The sequence below is a fragment of the Anguilla rostrata genome, chromosome 2 (genome assembly GCF_018555375.3).
Source record: "Anguilla rostrata isolate EN2019 chromosome 2, ASM1855537v3, whole genome shotgun sequence".
Lineage (NCBI taxonomy): Eukaryota > Metazoa > Chordata > Actinopteri > Anguilliformes > Anguillidae > Anguilla > Anguilla rostrata.
Genome location: NC_057934.1, coordinates 47419410 through 47440010, shown reverse-complemented (window position 1 = coordinate 47440010; position 20601 = coordinate 47419410). Strand labels below are relative to the sequence as shown.

Sequence of the window (20601 nt, the reverse complement as noted above, 5' to 3'; positions counted from 1 at the left end):
TAACTGGGGAATTGTCCACGTGACTTACTGGGCCTAAATTAATTAGAATTGGGGTGAAGCAGAGCTCCCCTGCTGCTGCCTCCATCACTTTATTCAGATTGAGCCGTGCTTCCCAAGCATGAATGGAAGATGAATCATGGTACAGTTTAGATGCCAACGAGCAATCACCACTTTAATTAAATTAATAAGACCCAAGACCACTTACGGACCCGCGCATAATGCTGCATTCAATTACCTCGAGAGGCAATATGGTGCATGGCCCCGTTCCTTACACGCGCAGAGTGCGTGCTCAGCTCTTTCCGAGAGGAGAAATGCTGCATGCAGGGCTCGTTTTCGAACCTCAGTCATTCTGTCAGACGGATACGTCGCTCTGGCCTGAATGAGCGTGATGAAAATGGGCAGGATTAGCGAGCGAGGCACCGGCGGGCGTTGCATCATTCGGCCGCGGACCCGATTGGCTGCGCGGTCTGATTTGTGATTGTTCCGCACGCCGCGCTAGCGCCCTTAAGCGAGCCACAGTGCAGAACCGCCGCTCCCCGCGTCAGAGGGCTTTCCGTGTCAGGCCTCGTGGAATTCCGGAAACGGAGTGCCGAGGGTTTTATGCCCCGCAGAAATTCCATTACAGGAGCGAGGTAAATGTGCATTAGACTCAAGGTCATTAAAGTGAAGGCCTGCTCTGACAGTGAGATTATGTTCTGTATTAGTTCTGTCCTTGTGCAGACAGCAAGAGTGAAAAAGGCCTAAAGAAAGCTTGGGTGAGCAGAAGTGGAAAAATCCAGTGACCATTAAAAAAATAAAAATAAAAGTGAATATTTGCTGAGGCTGAATTTGCCAGAATAGTCCTGACTTTACGCATATTGAGCTCATTTTGAGGCCATTTTGTGACCAGGCTTGACAGGTTACAGCTCTGCGGGCTGTTTATACATATCAACAAGCTGGATACATGAATGCGCCAACTGATCATCATGGAAGCTCATCAGTCCACAGGGCAAATCTGAAAGCACCTTTTTATGTAAAATGATATTGCAAGATTACTTACCCAGGCTGATTTTAAAATCAACAAACAGAAAATTGTACCAAATTAATTGGTAGGTATAATTGACCTTGTAGATATTTGGCTCTCATTCAAGGGCGCACTAAATAGCAGTGATACAATTTCAGAGGAAGCTCAGGTAACAGAGAGGTAACTCTGCATGGTTGTCAGAAATGCTGAGAACTTCTGGAGAAGGAGCTGAAAGCAAGGCAAGACAACTATCAGAGGTTGATGATTTGAAATTAACATTTTTAATTAAAGTCTCTTCCTTTTTTTACTGGCAGACCTAGCAAAGATGAAGTCAGCACAGTTGGGCACTCCTCGCTAATGGGGTGTGAAGCTTGCAGTAAAAGGCCTCTCCCCTTGTGGTACTTGGGCAGATTAAAATGTGCGGAGTGTTTCTTGGAAGCCTTACCTCATGAAGGCTGTAATTCTCTTGAAGACAAAAGTACCGTTGATGAATCCAGCAAGTTCTTTCAAACGAAGGCTGCCATAGGTCAGCCAAAATATATTTCTCATCAGCTGTTCAGCTCATCAGATCAGCATCTGATAAATTGCTTGATTTTCAGCATTGTGTTGTCAGTGCTCTTATTTAGCTACACTTTTGTCCACAACTTGCCTGAGCCCAAAAGGCTTTAATTTTGTGGAAGGTGAAAAGCAAGTAAGATCAAAAGGTGGAGTGTTATTTTTGAGGTCTAAATTTTTTAAGGTTAATGATTGCTCTAGTTTCTGTTGCTAATAAAGAGGTCTAAGAACTGAGAGTCAAAAGAAAACAGACTTAGCCTCATTAGAAGTCTTTTTTATCTACCTTCCCTTTTCCATACTCCCCTTTCTGTGTCTGTCTCAGCTTTTTTCAGCTCTCTCTCTCCCCTCCCCTCTTGCTCTCTCTCACTCTCTCTCTGTCCTGTCTCTGTATCTTTCTGCTCTCCCCTCCCCTCTTGCTCTCCCTCTGTCCTGTCTCTGTATCTTTCTGCCTCTCTCAGCTGCCCGCACTCGTGTGCTGTAGTATCAGTGCGGTGCGTGGGTGGTTCTGCGTTGGTGTGGACAATGTTGGAGGGCAAGAGCGTTAGCACTGTAGGCGCTGAGCGTGCCGAGGGCAAGCACACAGACTCCCATTATTATTCTGTCCAAGGAGACACTTTAATCCGGAGTGGGATGTGTCGATTTCTTCATCTAATCCTATTGCTTTACAGATTTCTGTCGATTCCAGACAGCGGCAGGTTATTCTCAATGCTACAGACGTAGGTTGGCATTGTTTTGTTGGAGGCTGTAGAACAGAAGGATTTGCATCGCTGTCTGTTGGTTAGACATGAATTTTTAAAGCATCACTTTTGTATTCTTTGTTTTGATCATATCGAGCTGGAAGTGCATTGGATTTCATGTAATATTGTTGCAGACACAAACTCCCCTTGTGCCCAGCCTTCAGTATCAAAGAACGAGTCATTCAATGATGTGGGTGGGGTGGGGGGGGTGGGGGGGGTCTAAATGAAACGTTTTCCATCGTGTCACTGCTGCATAGATCAGGATCTTACTCTGACACTCGGGTCCTCTGCCATAATTCATGCTCAGATTTCAGGCTTTGTGTGAATGGCATTCTGCGCTGTCGGTCTGGATAATTGCTGTTATTACTCGGTGCGCGCTGATTGGTCCCCGCTCTGCTGCGACGGGTCGGTGGCGCACCGCGCTCTGGGAACGCGCTGATCCGGGCGAGGAGCTGGCATTGATTAATGGGCGGCTCTCCCCTCCTCTCCCCTCTTCTCTCCACAGTCTGCTGCTTCGTGGTGCACAAGCGCTGCCATGAATTCGTCACCTTCTCCTGTCCCGGCGCTGATAAGGGTCCCGCCTCAGACGTGAGTAGAGCGCCGCCTTCCTCTGAGCGTGGGCTGCTGCAGCGCCCCCCCGCTGAGCAGCCATTGTGTGTTTAATGCCTGACCCGGGTCACGTGCCCAAACACCGAAACAACACTGAAAGGAAACCGGGGGCTAGCCGTCGCACAGTCGGCGAGGCGCTGGAACGAAATTCGCCCTGAGTGGCGTTCCGCGCCGTGCCCTCCCACCTCCCGCTGTGTAATGCCAGGATAGGAGCGGCGCTCCCCCCCTCCCCCCCCCCCTCCCTCTGCCACCCACTCCTCTCCCGGCCAGGCGTGTCCCTGTCGCCCTGCCCTGGCTCCCATGTCATGTGTAATCGGTTCCAGATTACGGATCGGCGGCTCCTGTGGGATGTGTGTCCTGCCAGGAAGCCTGCTGCTGGGATAACACCATTCCCATGCCTGCAGGAGAGACGCCGTGTCTCCGCCTGCTGAAGGCTGCTGGGGTGAAGGTGTGCTGAATTGTGTGGGAAACGTGGTGGAGCCTCAGGAAGCACCCACACAGGGTTACAAAGCAGCTCTCTCTCTCTCTCTCCTGTGAGGGCCTGTTCTGTTACCTGCAGCAGAGGAGACCTCAGTCAGCAGAGCGGAGGCAGCCCTGGAGTGGAGAGCAGTGTGGAAATTTACAGAACATTGCGTCTTTAGCCAGGCTGCAGTCCACCGGCTCAGTGGACTTACAGCCTGCCATGCGAGGCTCAGTGTTTACGTGTTTTACCCATTAATGCCTGGTGCTTTGGGCCTTTCTGCAGTAGCTGTACAGTACATGTATATCATCATTGATGTGCTATTTCATTCCTGCTTGAACATACTCTGTCCTTTTGCAAACTCACCACCAGCAGAAGGCTCTCTCCTCCATTCTGATGAAATTTCGCTCATCGCCCAGTACTCACTCTGCCACGGCAACAAAGCCAGGGAATTTACTGCCATGTTTATTAATCTGTGCCCGTGAGGCTGTTTGCTGGTAGATGAGCGGAGAGCTGCCCTTCTGTGGCCGGATGACCTATGAGCACGTCTTACTCACTGGTGTAGTCATGCGTTCTCCTGGACGCTGGCCTGCAGGTATTCACAGCGCAGAACTGCGAGCAGATGAGCACGGTAATGAAGCAGGGCGCAGCAATCAATGCTGTGAGGAATCCTTAATGCTGTCACTCAGCGGGTTGGCCTGGGAACAGGGGCCGGGGCCGCATTGTTCTGGGGTGACCTGCGGCTTGCCGTTTCCAGCCTCTCCCGGGGAGATTGGCCGGAGCAGCTGGGCGTCCGCGGCGCAGATAAGGTGACAGAAAGCAGGGGCAGCCGCGTTATTGACGTGGCTTTTGTAGTTTTTTAGTGCCTCCCTGATTCTGCTCCCCGAAGATAATGCCCCCCGGTCTCCCGCTTTTCCATTATCGCTCGTCACAACCGCGCAGGGGACGGGGTACCTCCGCCCGCGTGTCCAGGGGTCCAGTCGCTCCTGCAGCTGCTGCTCCTCTTCCTGTCCTTTCACAGGAGGAGACTTTGTGCCCTGCAGACCCCCCCCCCAACCCCATCCCCTCCCGTTTGGCAGCCTGGCTTCCTCAGGGAGAACGCACTGTGCACAGGCTTCAGCAGTTATTTGCTACAGTATGTTCATCGCTTGCCCAGATGCACTGAACGCTTATTTGGGTCAGTGTGTTTGTCAGTAATTGGGGTTCAAGGTCCCAGGGGTTTTAATCACATGAAAACTATGCCCATATCGAGGGGGCTGAGGGGGGGTGCAGCGACGGTCGACTGGAGGAGATCCAGTGAATGAGCCGGTTAAATATTTATTTGCTGGCCACTGATTAAACCGTGCTAAATGATCCATGCTGATACCAATAATCCAAGACTCGTGCATACAAAGAGGTGGCTGTACTGCAGTGGCTGGTGGGTAGGGGGTGTGGGGAGGGTTGGGGAGTGTTGGGGGGGCTGCTCGCTGGCAGGCCCTCTGAATGAAAGAAAGCCCGACTTGGTGCTTTCCAATTCCACCGCAGCGTGTGCACCTGGCTGGGCTGTTGCTATCTGTCCCCACTGGGGCTGTATCTATTCAAATGACCCCTTTTGATATTCTCCACTGCGCATTTTCCATGTGCTGCAACGGACGCATTTAATAATCAAAACAGAAATGCGTCCTTTCATCCTTCTTGTGTTACATGAAAGGAAGATTTTTCTCTTGCTAATTCGACACGTTGGCCTGATTCTAATTGGTCACTAGTAAATTGAATTCTATTAAAACCTGGTGAGGACAGCGGTTTTGATAAGAGTCTAATTCGAGACGATTTCCTTTGCAAAATGAATCTTAGCCTTTTGCACCTTGAATAGGCCTATTGTGTGAAATGTAAATGGGCTGGTTTGCTTCAAAAGACTCTGGGCGTTGGAGATGCATCGAAGGACCGCCAGTCTGAACTGCTCAATCTCAAATGCAGTCTTTCAGACCCAGTGGATCTTGAGAGAACTGCTTGGGCTCTTTTGGAGCAGACTTGTTTAGAAGCGCTGAAGGATTGCTGTGCCACAGTGTCAGAGTGCCGGGATTTCAGGATGTGTATCTGCATGATTTGCATTGTTGGCTCATTGAAATGAAAATGAAAGTTGGAGGTAGAGCCAGGGATAAGCCAAGCCGGTAGTTCTTTTGCTGTTGCTGAAAAAAAGCCAGCTCACACACACACACAAAAAACGGAGCTATCAGCTTATATTCCCACAATACCACATTGTGTACTGTACCTGGGTTGTAAGACCCTCCTGTACACGTTTAATGGTTATTTTACATCATCTGGCTTGTGTCTGAGTGGATTGAAGCTGACTTGCTAGCATGGGTTGCCTAACTGATCTCATTGCAGGATACAGTTACACTAAAGAAAGGGGAAGTCTTACCCTGTGTTAGCCTCGTGTTCTGAAAAGCATTGATAAGCTGCACACACACATTATTTTCCTGTTTATTTGTGGATGCAGGCTTTTAAGAATTTGTTTATCTATGTTGTAGTGGGCCAAACTTCCAGATGAAGTACAAGTCTGCCTGTGTAGGACTGAAATGCTGTGAGCCGGTATTGTAAGGCTTTTAAAGTAGGCCGCTGTATTTTGCATGGATGAAGGCTGCTTTGTTCAGTCCATATATTTTTGAGGATTTACTGTTGAGCATTGTGGAGGTGTTTAAGTTTTATGTTCAGTGCTTCGAGGAAGTAGTGTGAGGTAATTTAAGGCATAATGCTTAGCATGTAAAGGACAGCCTTTTCAAATCCACTCAATCATGTCCAATACAGATTCTAGTTTTAAGGGGAGGAGAAATCTGGTTTTCTCCACTTTGGCTACTTGTCAACAATGGGAATCTACAATGGGACTTTTATCTAGGGCTCATGCATTTCTGCACTGACACTTCCACACGTCAGGGATGGCTACAACTTAAACTCGAGATGCTGTGCTATATATTCAGTGCCTCATTAGAATGTACCTGCGAAAATCAAATGATCTTCTTAGAGATAGCGCTTGATGGAGAGGGAGCATTCCTGACTTGAAAAGCAGTATGGTCCAATTAAAACTTCGCCAGTAAAATGACTAATTCATTTCCCTCACATTTATTGCCTAAGCTCTTTTCTCACAGGCGATTTAAAATTAAAGTGATCCCAAGCCCTCATCATAGAATTCATCAGAACAGTTCTCCTGGTCCTTCTGTGCGTATGTTGTGGGGCTGCTCTTTTATTCCCAAATTCTTAGATTATGCCCTTTTGCTGGTGTTTTAAATTGATTGTGGTTCAGTTCATTTCAGTCCACATCTCAGTTTTTTCTGCTAAATGGTGAATTATAATTTTACTTTTATTCAGGGAAGATTATTATTCGTTGTTATCAATCCTACAACTAGATTACACCGGTTTTGTAAAACTCTGTATCTTCCAGGGCATTGAACGAAAAGAATGTACTGCGTTTGGATTGAATGAGGATTTAAATTCTTGGCCATGGATATACATCTCCATAACTTGGTTTGACTCTGTAGCCTTGAGTCTTTCAGATGATTATTTCCTGTGCCATGGCCAGTATTGTGCTGGCTGTGTGATCTCACCCTTTCCTTCAGACACCCAATGCAGAGGGCTGCTGAGTATGCTGGTGTCACTGAACAGTTTTTCCTGTCTGACTGGTCTACAGAAAGTCAGACATACATACAGCCACATTAGATGTATATCGCAGCAATACATGAATACTGCATTGTTATGTTAGTGGGTGTTTTATGTGCAGTATATTTCTTGTACGTGCCTTGTGTTGCTGAGGTGTGTGTCTAATGTAACATGTGCGTCTGTCCATGTTTTACCATTTTTCATGCTTGTCTAAGGTTTTCATCCAGTTTTGTGTATTCTAAATGGCTCCTAAATGAACAACTAAAAAGTTGGTTCAGTGCCTCCTGTGGCCTCATCGTGTCTCTATAAGGTGATAAAGGTTCACAAGAAGCCATTTCAGAGCATGCCTTTAAGAGCATTGTGCCTTGCAGCCCCTGTATTTGTTTTCAAAGCAGGGATTTTGAAAAGCGCGGTAGATTGTGCAACACAGCAATGCTAAATGAGCTTGTTTTCCTTCCTGTGAGGCTGAAGAGGAGATCTGAGGGATTAGCGCTGAAGGCAGCACACTCGGCTGTGCTGGCAGGAGGGGTGGCAGCCTGCGGACTGGAACCGTAGTTGCACTGCAGATAAAGACTGTCTGACTGCCCGTGTCTGTGCACGTATGTGCTTGTGTGGTATGTGTGAACATGGGAATCTGTGCATGTGCACTGCTTTAGGAGAAGAACCTGACCTGCCGAAACCCTCAGCTTTCACACGGTGAAAAAGCCTCTAGTCAAATATTCTTCTTGGGCGGTGTTGGACTGCTCTGACTCTCTCTCTCTCTCTCTCTCTCTCTCTCTCTCTCCCCCCACTCTATTTATTTTTCTCTCGCTCTTTCTTTTCTCCCTTTTTATGCTCAATTTCCCTCTCTGCCTCTCTCTCGCTCTCTCTCTCTCTCTGCTCTCTCTCTTTCTCTGTTTATTTTCATTTGACTTCCTCTGCTCTTGAGTGCGTGATTTGCTGCTGCTGCTGCTACTGCTGTTGTTTTTGTATTTGTTGCATTTGTTGCCAGAACAGGTTTTACTTGTGCTTGTGGGCTCCTGTGCCCCCCAGCTGTGATTACATATTCCTGTTTCCCCAACACAAACCGGGCCTGACGTGTTCAGCAGCGAGGCCACAGGAGGGCCCCAGAGCTTCTCACAGGAGCCTTTCAGTTAGCATCTGACACTCACCCCAGACCCGGCCGCAGGGGGTAGAGGGTAGAGGGTAGGGGGTAGGGGGTTGGGGGGTGGGTCTGCCGAGTGAGTGACAGGCTAGAGGAGTCCTCTGTCACCTCCCCCAGGAAACAGCATTCCCCAGCGCCGGGGTTCAGGAACGGCAGGGGAATAATAATGCAGATGGCCCATTTCTGTCCAAGGAGTCTCTGGCACCTGGCCCGACCTGCCACCCGGACCACAGGGTGCTCTTTCTGTTTCTGTAGGCCCTGTTCCCGCTCCCCTGCACCTATGAATCCACACTGTGCTCCTGCAACACAAAGGCAAGGGAAAATCCAAGGACTGGCCTGTCTCGCAGTCCCAGGCACCCCCCAACCACCCTATAATTAACCCCTTCAGCTTGTTTGTTACGTTAATCAGTGCCCTGTCCCCTGCCTCTCTTTCCCTCGTCACTAAAACCATGGCTACGGCCCACTCATGCGTGCGCGCAAGGTTATGAGTGGGTGACACTATAAATATGATGTCGTTACACTGCTTCTCATCACTCATGACGGACTGATTTAATAAGAACAGGGCCCTCCGTGGTGTTCTCAGACATATCCATTCAAGCAACAGTAGCGTGATGAAGTAAATCATCGGTCGTTGGGCCTGTCATGGGCAGTGTGTCTGCGATGATAATGTGCATAAGCCCGAATGCACAGCCTTCCCACTTTTTTCTGCAGCCTATTTATATTATATGTAAATATAGCTGCTCTGTCTACGTAAGAGTTTTCCTTCATAGCCGTTGCCTGCCAACTCAGTTATTTACCATTTCTGCAGACCCACTCAACATCACGGGTTGTCAGAATGCGTTAGTTCTGCAGAGAACGGTATCCAGGGCTGGACGGTTCCGAGCACGCGCGTGTTGTCGAACTGGAGGAGAAATTGATGGCATCGTCATGACCGCAGCCTCTACCACCACCAACCCCCCCCCCCCCCGCTGACCAAGAGTTCTGGAAAAGCATCAGCCTTCGCAGTACTGCGGCACAGCAAAACAACTAACTGCAGAACATGCATTGATAGTAAAGTGGACTTTTTTTAATTAAAGCTTAATTTTTATTGAAGACAAAATAGTAGTTTATCACTCTTGGGTTATTTTTAGTTGTTTAAAATAGGAAATAAAGTTGTAGAATGGAAAGGAAGAAAAGCTCAGTTTTATTTGATGTTCTGGTTGGTTGAATGCCTCCTTCCCCTCTGGCTGTTGATTGCCATTGCCATGCTCTGTATATTTGATCTCTGTTTTTCATTGAAGCCATTTCTAGCTGCTAAACGGCAAAAGATGAGATAAACGTGTGCAAGGCAGCAATGGCACCACAGGTGAATTGGTGCTCACCACATCCACTTCCCCTTCCACCCCTCTCAGTATGCGACACGTGCCCTAATATCCACAGAATACTGAGTAATTCCCCTACTGTTCTGTTGACGAATAATCACCACAGAGCTTCACACCCTATTTAACGTCCTTGAACGCAGGTCTGGAAAACATTTCTTTTGCATTTATATTGGAATTCTGGTTTGAATGTCGACCACATTAAGAGCGACTCAGTATTCTCTCAAATTCTAAGCACAGCCCAGCCGTCTCCCACAAAGAAGTGCTTTTGCTTAAATATATACCGTAGGTGGTGAAGAAGAAAAAATTATGCCAATGAGTTATGCTGAAAGCAGTGTAATTCACCCTGGACAAGGGCATTTGCAAATATATGTAATATTCTAATGATTAATAAGAGGTCTGCCAGCACCGTAGTTCATTCTACATATTTATAGCTTTAGCAATGCTTGCTAACCCATTGGAGTACACTTGCACCTCATTATGTTCCTCGTTTGATGTCTCCTGGGGGTGCTTATATGAATATGCATTGCATTTTCATTCCTTGTGCCGTTGCAAACTGTAATAAAATAGATCTAGTCACCCGTGTGGAGGGAAATATGTAAGTGAATGTGGCCTGTCCTCTGTTGGCTCTGAGCAGTTTGGGGTAGTTGCAGTATGTTCATTGAATATCGGCAGATACATCTGACCACTGTCAGACTTCAGATATACCTCTGCAGCCCTACGGGCCCCGTGACATTTATTCTGTGAAACGATGATCTTGGTGAGCGTGCAACTGGTGACTGCCAGCATTTTGTCCTGGCTTGAAATTACGTGGACTTGTGCGGCGGCTGTGCGTGACGGCGAGTGTGGTCGGTCCGGCTTTACTGTCGCTATCAGCGAGACGCGGCATCTCCCTATATTTTTCTATGTTTAGAATCTAAGGTTCTGCTCTTCAAGAGGCCACCACTCATGTATAGAGGAGTTTACTCACCTGGCTTGATGTTTACTCTCATCTTAATTTCTGGATGATACTGCAATGCATCGAAAGCCCCACTACTTATAAAGTGTTACAGTAGCTGGGAAAAAGACAGACAAACTTGAGTCAGTTTCTGAATGAAGAATGGTCTCATTAAACGCATACTTCCAGCAAAGTAATGTGAAACTCGCCCCCTGTAACTCTCAGCCCATTAGCATGATTTTGAGCGCGCATTTCAAAGGATTAGCAGTATTAAGAAGTGTTGAAAACCGGATCTGTGAAGGATTGGACAAGGTGACTGGATTTCAGGTGCGCTATCAGTTAATTTGTTGCTTGGTCCTTAAGCTATCGCTTTGACCATGTCGGTCACTGTTGTTTTTCCTTATATTAATTTGGGGAACATGTAGAATAGTTGTTTGAGCCTTTGAGCCAGAAGATGTCTGGTTTGAATCTGAGTTACTATTGCTTAGCCCCTGGGGCCCCCAACCTGAATTTCCTCAATGTGTCCAGCACTATAAGTGGAGAGTGTGAAATCTAGGCAAAGTGACTGGCATAATGATGTCTGCAAATGACATAAATAGATCCATAATAATTTAACGTCATATTATTTTCACATTTTTAACTCACTCTGCCAATAATTTGTTAGGCAGCAATCATGGCGAGCATCAGTTAAGACCCTCACAGGTGCTGCGTTATGTGATGTTATTTGAATCAGACTCTGGAAAGGAGACTTCATGTAGACACAGGATGAAAATGGATGGCGCCAAATCAGAGCCATCGATGTGTGAAGTCATTAGCACGTTTCCGACAGATGAGCATGGCTCTACTCGAGCATGCTATGAAGGTATGGCTTCGCTTCTTTCTGACAGAGAGCAGGTCAATCTGCTGTGCTAAAAATGTCACTTTTATGCAAATGAGCAGGTAGCAGCAGCTGCGTCCGGTCAGCAGTACTTCCTCCTTGTCTGCTCGTTACGGAGATTGGGGAGGCAGGTCTAATCACTCAAAAGCTCCCACACTGTGAGCCTTCAGCAAATACAAGCTGTAACCACTCTTTTCTTTAAACACCAGAGTTATAAACACAGACACAAACATAACACACAACAGACATACACGCATAGCACTCACACACGCACACGACAAACACAGTCGTCTGATGTGGTTTCCACTATGGCAACGTCTTACAGATGCAGCCATGCATTTCCTGTTGCCTTTCCATGGTATGAACAAACACGCTGTGAATACCAGCGGGTTCTTATGAAATTCAGCCTCTGAACTCACTGAAAAGCCTTCGCCTGCAGCGCCGCTTCGCCTGGCGACGCGTTCGCTTGCTCAGACAGAGAGCCTGGCATCCGCAGATTCCCTGGTGTCCGTTTGGATTGGAAGAGTTAAGGCTGAAGGTTTGCTGTGTGGCACGGTTTCTGAGGATGTCACCCATGCTTGCACTTCGGAGGAAGAGCAGATTTTAAGTGCAGGATGTGGCCTGCCTGCAGTAAACGAACCGGAGGGTGCTCTTGCTCTGTGGTGTGGTGTCTGGTGTAATGCAGAACTGTGGAATGTGTGACCACATGTGTGACTCAAGTCAACGGCAAACCTCTTTTAACAGAGGTGCTGGTGCCCTTTTGAGTACGGCTGCAGCTTCGTCTTAAACAGTGGCACCACCATCCTCGCTGTAGTCATTATGGCTATTGAATGAAAATGAACAGATAGCACCGAACCTTTCTTGTCATGTCCCTGGTCTGGCACAGCAGTCAAGAGAAAAAGGCACACGTGGCATGCAGGATTGTGAATTTTGATGGGGCGTGACCTTTTGAGGGGAGTGGCTTGCCAGTGTTTGAGCTCTGTCTTGGTGGGCCTTTTAACTTCTCCTGCCCTGTCCCTGCTAAGCTGGTGTCTGGTCATGGCCACACCCACTCCACACCCCTGTGACAGTGTCACAGACGTCCCCACTGCCTACGAGCACCGCCACGCCCAGCACCCGCCAAACTCGGCACCCAGGTTTGAGGGCTGTCCCACAAATCCAACCCAGCGTGACTCAGTCAAACCCGAATTGCGCAGGCTGCTTGGATTACTTTCCATGGAACGATTCCTTGTTTGTATACTGCACCGTAAAAGCCCTTTCCCATATAAGCACTGATCATATCCTCCACCGATCCTCAGATAAGCACTTGATAGAGAAATGCTGGCCCATCTCCCTGCTGTGATGCTCCGCCTGAGGAATCTGCTGCAGTGCAATGGGAGAGCCTGAGCGCCTTTTCATGTCCTTTACTTTCGTATGTATTTGATTACTGGCAGATATTCAGTATTTCCTGCATAGAATTATGTTCATATTAATGAGCAGAGTATGAAAAGGATGTCTACCTTTGTCAAACTGTGGATAAGGCAGAGGTATATGTAAATATGTTTTCTAGCCCTATGTACAGTGTATACCCACCCCCCTACCCCCCCACCCCAAACCCCAACACCCGCAAGGGGTTGGCATCATGTCCATTTTCCGGCCTTTACAGGGGGCATCCTACCACAGTGCCTGGCTTTGCAGTCTGACAATATGAGAAATTTAGCCCAAGCCTGATTTTCCTGTTCTTTTTCAGTCCCGTTAGGTTTCCCTTTTTAGGCGATTAAGTGCTTCATCCGGTTACAAATTAAATTGTCAAAAATGTCATTCAATCCATTTCATCTAGAGGACCCCTCCAGCATTTACATAATGGGATTGTTTTTGTTCTGTTAGGTTGTGTTGGTTATTGGATTTCCATTTTGATGCGCAGCTGTTGGGTGTGCAGGAATCCTGGGAGGTGAAGTATTGGGGGCTGAATTTTTTCATGCGGAATGTGAGAGTTTCATGTGACGCTGGGGATGGCAGGACCAGCACCAGCACCGTTCTCCCAGGGGACACTGCAGGGGCACAGCGCACACACACTGCACCATGGCAACCGAGTCTCTACTCTCTTAGACTCCTCTTCTCCTCCCATTCCTGTACTTCCGAGCCTTCACTGCAGAAAAGCTGTGTAATGCACTGCAATGACCTTGGAGTCTTCTCCTTCAAGTGTGTGTGTGTGAGAGACCGACTGTCTGTCTGTCTGTATGTCTGTGTGTGTGTGTGTTTGTGTGTGTGTGAGACTGTCTGTCTGTCTGTCTCTGCGCAAGTGTGTGTGTGTATGCACTCATTTGTTTAATTATTCATGCTTTTTTTCTATTTGGACGACTCTTTGACCAAGGGCCTCTTGCCAGCACATGCCTGCCAAACTTCTGTGTAATTTAGCCAACCATTTTAATGGAGTGTATTCTTCGGGTGCATTGGTGTTCAAAAGCATTCTGCCATAAATCAGAATCTCCACATGAATAAGCTATGAACCGCAAAATTAATGATGAGTATAATGGAGGGCGTAAAGTGATGTGTGTGGGAGACACTCTCCCCCCTCCAAGGCCCCTCCAGTTACCTTCCCTCCTTCACCTCAGACCTGAAGGCGGGTGCTCCTCTCTGTACACACGGCTCACATAAATAAAAGCATGACCTCCACCAGCTGGACAGAAACGCCCCCCCCCCCCCCCCCGTTTCAGTCGATCAGGGGCCTGGCTATTTTTGGGGTGCCTATTATTCTGCCTGTATTGTCTGCTGAAAAGCTGCCTTGCGAGGAGGAATGAAAAAAGCATATTTCCTGGTTCGTTCATTATTCGCCTCAGGTTTATCTCTGCCACGGATACAACAGCTGTGCCCTCACTGTGTGTTAGTGCAACCCCCCCCCCCCCACCCTCCCCCACCCCGAAAGTGCTCGTGGCCCAGATGTTGCAGGTGACAGCTTTCCTTCCCCTCGTTAATTGGTTCATATTCTCATTTCTGCACTGTTACGCTCCAGTTGTTCACTATTTCGGATTGTGGTGTCATGCAAATTCATTTTACGGCGACGTAGCAGTAGGTACTTTCATCACAGAAGTTCACATACAAGCTGAAGAACTTATAAAAGGAGGTGGTCATGTCATCTCCCTTTGTGGCAGCATTTGTGTGTGTGAAGTTTAATCACATGCAGTGTTATTTCTATAACACAAATAAAAATAATTCTGTTCACTTTGTGTTGCATACTGTGAGGATGGCTAGGCTGTCAAATGGTATTTAATTACAATTTTCTAGTTGTAGTGAGGCAACCAGCTGTACCACATTAGCAAAGGGCTGTTGTACCACTTATATTTGCATATTTGAGAGTTATGCACTTACTAAAAATGTTTATTTTTGTAGCCTGTGCATTAGTGTCCACCCTCTTTCCCCCTTTCTTCTCTCTCTCTCTGTCTGTTCTTGCATCCTTTGGAGCGCTTTTTTCTTTTTGGTAAAATGGCGATATTAAAATATTTTTTACCGTCAATGTTTTGAACTGTAGGGTAGTGGCATTAAGTCGCTCACAACTCTGTGTTGGAAGGACACAAATAGACAAGGGTGGACTGACATCATTGGCTTACAGCCCATTCAAAATGGATACATGCTAGGCAGGAAGCAAGCTCTCGATGAAAGCGATGCAATGCGTGCACATAGGCCTGAATGTACAGTAAACTGGTGGTTGGAACTGCCGGAACCACAGGCTCCTACAGAGATGGTTCATCCAACACCATGTCTGTTTCTGATATGCAACGTTCTCACATGATTATTTTGTCAGAGGAGTGTTTGTGGTGATGTAATGCTATCAGGGGTTTCGTTGTTATTGATGTGATGTTATGCAATGCTATCGGTGTTAATTGCTTCCCTGTTGAGGTCAGTGCCTTTTGCTTTATCGTGCAGGACCCACGGAGTAAACACAAGTTCAAGGTGCACACGTACTCCAGCCCGACCTTCTGCGACCACTGCGGCTCCCTGCTGTACGGCCTCATCCACCAGGGCATGAAATGTGACCGTACGTATGACCTTTAACCTTGACCTCGTAACGCCGTTACCTCCACACTGCCAGGAACAGGTCACACGTGTCTCGGCTGTCAACACTAAGGAAATTGAGGCTAACGGTAGCGATATAGGTTTCAGAACTTGCCTTATAGTGACATCTAATGTCCAGTGTGCAGTACTGATTGTCATTTTAAAGTCTGTACTGATACTGCATGGCTCTGGTGCTTTTGGGAGTCTGTAGTACATTATCATTGGCTTGTAACACCTTTATATTTAGATTAGTTCTACTGGTATTGGTGACACTAGTATTAGTAAAATTTGAAAGCGTGCATACTCGTTAAATCAGTAATATACAGTGCAATTTCTACAAATTATATATCAGAAACTGTATAATGACAAATAGAAGAAATACATGTCTCAGGATATTTTTCTGAGTAATTATGTTGCTTTTATTTAATACACAATGCAAGAAAATTGCATATACCCCCTAGTCAGTATATTTTGTAGAATATACCGACTAGGGGGCACTGTTCTTTGGGTTTTCAGATTCAAAATTAGAAATAAATTGTGTCCTAATGAGTGCACTATGCGGCGCCCTCTTCTGGGTTAAGTATGGTATTACTTGTAGATCTTGTAGCCTCTAACACACAGAGGAAGCTGCTCATAAAAGGGTGTCTATAGAATCGTGAATGGCCCCGCAGGTCTGCCAACATGCCCAATGCAATATACAGCCTAAAGAAAGCCAGATATCTCTCATTCATTGCAGTTTATGCTACTGCATATTATTAGCGTGTACATCTAGTCAGAGAGGGAACCCCACACCTTCCTCTAGCTCTACTGATATCTGATTATTATTTAAGTTATAATTTCAGATATAATTTCACTTGTATTACTTTAAATCAAATGGTATTGTAAGATTTACTTTGAATCCATTGATTAAGGTAGGAACTTCACCTGGATGCAAATGCATTCCAAAGCAGAGCTCTATACTGTCAATTATAGTCACTAAGGTTATTTCATGGTTTCTTAGTTTACGTTTGCAAAAGAACTGCTCAGCAGAAAAACAAAACAAGTGAAAATAGGGAAAACCCCATAATAAGGTCTGTGTTATTTCCATTCAGTCAAACTGCATTCCAGCGAATACTTTGTGAGATTAAATGCTTACACAGATCTCCCCCTACCCCAGAAATGAGTGTTTGTTACACATGGCCCAGAGAAGAACATAGGGCACGTTCATCATTTATAAGAGGTTTTAATGTTTCTGATGACCCAAAACTTGACATAAAGGTTTCCCATAACGAGCAACATTTATCTGACCTATGACATGTTGTGAAGGGAGTGCAGAATGTATATATTTGTGCTGGCCTGCAGCCAGTCATCAAACACTTCACAGCACAGCCAACCAGCGAAACTCTATCAAGTTTAGACTTGTGAGATACCAGTATGACCCAGAATATAGAGATGTAAATGCTGTGAGAATTTTAGAGTACACACCCCAACCCTCATAAAAAAACTTTGAATCAGGATATTATTTCAATGAGAAACTGCTGACGGTATGTATACTTAAACCGGAGCATAAATCAACAGTTCCTTCGAATTCATTTCCATAAATTTCAAAAATCCTCTTAAGGTGGAGTTTTTTTCTGTTGTGGTATTTATTTAATATATTTTTTGTGAGCAATGCCGTGCTTTGTTCTTGTTCATTTCCAAGTAAATAAAGTCATAGGAATTATTTGGAAGAGCCCCTCCCATTTTTCCATTTCCCACTTCATACCTGTAACAGAACACAGCTTTGTTATAGCTGCTGACACCATGGGGAGCTATAATTACCTGGATGGATGGAATTTCTCCTCAGTGTATTTGAGACAGAACTGGCCTTAAATGTCTGTCCACGGTCCATATCAAATCGCCCAGACTTGTCTCTCAGTGCAAGTTGAGCTGGGCCATGTGTATGTGTGCCTATGTCCCTGTGTCCATATAAATTTGCTTGTTTCATCTGCATTTGGATATGTGTGCTTTTGTGGGGGTGTATGTGTGCTTGGGGGGATTGGGGGGGTTGAATGTTTGTTTGTGCCTGTATGGTTGTCTTGGCATTTGCATCTTTGGATCTATTCGTATGCGTTTGCATGCGTGCACTTATGTATCTGGATATTTTTGTGTTTGTGTTTGCTTGTGAGTGTGAATGCAAGTGTTTGTTCAAGAAGGTTTGTGTGTGTATGTACGTGTGTGTTTGTACGTTTGCAAAAATGTGTGTGTTGTATGGGTGCGTGCTGGAGTGTGTATTTATGTGTGAGAGTGTACAGCATGTGTGTGTTTGTGTGTGCGTGTGTGTGTCAGGGTGAGAGAGCGAGAGCAATAGAGAGACCTCTCATTGCTCCTCTTTCCTCAGTGAAAGGACATTGTACAGCACACTCTGCAGGGATGAGAGATGGACTGCAGTGTGCTTTGTTCTTTTTTCTCCAGCCCAGACAATCCCCAGACTATCAGTTGCAACTCCCTGTCTTATGTGCCTCCATCTTGCTCATGAATGATTAAGAGACTGCAGTCTCCTGGTGCCTGAACATCAAATGGTTCCATCTCCATTCTCACAGGCTGTGGGGCTGCTAGCATTTTGCAGAAATAAGTGGCGTGCCTTTTAAAGTTTCCACGGCAATTGAGAAGCTAAGATATTTCTTCAGCCCAGTCCCTTATAAGATGTCCCAACTTCACTAGTCAGGATCTGTTTCCACCTCCCAAGCCTGGGTGAATGAGTCCCTGTCTGTGGTACAGTAAGTATTTTGTCTGTGATTTGATTGGCTAGTGTTTTGTGTTTGGTTTGTATAGCTCTGGTAGCATGCCTGGGTGTGGAAGTGCTGTGATGTGCTGCTAATGGAGCATCTGCTCTCTCCCTGTGCGCAGACTGCATGATGAACATCCACAAGCGCTGCGTGGCCAACGTGCCCAGCCTCTGTGGGACTGACCACACCGAGCGGAGGGGCCGCATCCAAATCAGCGCTGCGATCAACAGCAATGTGCTGACCGTCTCCAGTGAGTCACCTCCGTCACGCTGATACTGCCTGTACACACCCTCTCTCTTCCTGTCTCTCCCTGTCTCTCTCTGTCTCTCTGTCCTCTGTCTTTCTTTCTCTCTCTCTCTCTCTCTCTCTCTCTCTCCCTCTCTGTCTCTCTCTCTTTCTCTCTTCTTTCTCTTTCTCTCTCTCCCTTGACCTTTAACTCCTGACAAGCGATTGCAGCGGTACAATCAGGAAACCAAAATGCCTAATCATACCTCAATACTGATAATTAGTAAACAGAAATGTACAAATAACTTCACTTATTAATGTTGTGTAGTGGTAGCAAACCTTTTTCTGGAAATCTGCGGTCTTGTTAGGACTTCATTCCAACCCTAACAAAGACACACCTTATTCAACAGGTAGAGACCTTTAGCTGCCTAGGAGTCAAGTATGCCAACTTAGGGTTGAACTGAACACCTACTGGTTGGTAGATCTCCAGGAACAGGGTTGTTTACCATTGATGTAGTGTATGCCTGCTTTGCATGTTTGCTCAACTGCAAGCCTCAGACACGTTCTGTCCCCTGTAGGCATGAGGATACTGGGCAAGTGATCTACATACAGCATGTCAGTCTGTTTTCCAGACATCTGCCAGAATGAACATGCAGCTGCAATGAACTCAGTTAGAGAAATCCCCAACATCCGCTCCATTACGGAGAAACTGAGAATCGCTTTTGCATTGAATTGTTAGCCAAATGAATGCATGTACATTTTCTCAAAAGTGCATATTTAGTTGTGGATTGCTGACAGAGGGGAAAATTTCTCTTTTTATTCACTGTGAGCCCTGATTTTCTTGTCCTTGTTCCCAAATCATTCCTATTAAAATTTGATTTACATTATATTTTATTATATTTTAACAGGGGTAAATTACTCCAACATGATTGACAAACTCCACTGACATTTTATTTTATAGGGAGTATTGGCTTGTCCCTCATGGTCCAACAGTTTCCCATGCATCTGTGTGTCCATACTCTAATGTAACAACATAAAACTTTAATATTAATATAACAGTTATATTGGTAACTCTTTGTAGGAGTAGTGCCATTTTTGTCAACAAACCTGCATTTGTGGTGGCTTCCCAGTGAAATTCTGACCTTTAAGCTTTAAGCCACTTCTCTCACGCATAGAATCTCTCGTTGGCATGTTTTGGTCTTGTTCGATGCAACAATGCGTAATTGTTTGCATTAGGTGCGTGCAGTTTTTAATTACCATTTTGATTATAGCGGTAGGTGCAGGTGCCAGTATATTGGAGACAGTGTTGCACTATAAAGTGTAGTCTTATTGGTGGTTAATTTTTGCATATGTGGTGCTAAACTGCATATTTATCCTTGATAATTCTTTGAGGCTATACTTTGTATTTATATGTAATTTATATGAATTTCACTAATTAGACGGCCAGTATTACTTTTTAATAATAACTGCATCATTTTTAAAAAGCTGAATATTTCAGTTAATTATACCGCATATTTCTACAGGAGAAGGGGGGAATATGACAAAAGCTGCAGTCATTGTTCCGATTTCATTTGTGCTGTTTGACAAAGCCGTCAAATCAAACAGCAGTAACTATAGGGGCTTGACCCAATGATTGGTTAATTGAACCTGCCAGAGGTGCAGGTTGAAAGGAGAGGCTGAATAAAACAAAGTCTTTATGCTCTCAGCCTTAGGAGGCCCATTTTAGATACCAAGTTTAGTTCTCTCCCTTTGATGATCATTTACTTATTAACTAGGAACGAAGTGCTCTTAAATAAATGTGATTAAGCCTGTACCTTAACACAGGCTTAACTTAAGTGTTGATTAATAAGTTGCAATATACTGTAAGGTGAACTCAGTGGAATTGTTAGTTATACCTTTTACAGCAATAACATATAACACAAACTGCACAAACAAGCTAAGTACAAAATGCTCAACATAAACTTGGCCTGCCTCTAATATTTTATCTTCTGAATTTGTGTGTATAACTGTTACATTATAGCAATTGTAGCAATATCACCAGGTGCAATTTGTCATTAAATTATAAATTAGATTGTACTGTACATCTTGTTTAAAAAACATGTAATTTAGCATACAAAACTTGTAGTTGAGTTCTCCAACCCAGTGGTGAACTAAGTGACTAAGCTGATAGCTGTAAATATTTCCTAGTGTTAATGATCCCTGTACAAATTGTCATGTTTAGTTTTGAAAACCATTTAGGTAAAACAAATCATACAGCACAGTGTCTGGTGCTGGTAACCTTCAG

The 20601-nt window shown here is 45.6% G+C and overlaps 1 protein-coding gene across 2 annotated transcripts in view; it reads left to right on the top strand.

Moving 5' to 3' along the window:
* The window catches only part of prkcba (protein kinase C, beta a), a 120789-nt gene that overhangs the window by 41173 nt on the left and 59015 nt on the right, over positions 1-20601 (top strand). For both annotated transcript variants that reach the window (XM_064322655.1, XM_064322654.1), the window contains exons 3-5: positions 2801-2883; positions 15217-15328; positions 18214-18342. In XM_064322655.1, the coding sequence (XP_064178725.1) occupies positions 2801-2883; positions 15217-15328; positions 18214-18342 (324 nt within the window). The remainder of the gene's footprint in view (positions 1-2800; positions 2884-15216; positions 15329-18213; positions 18343-20601) is intronic.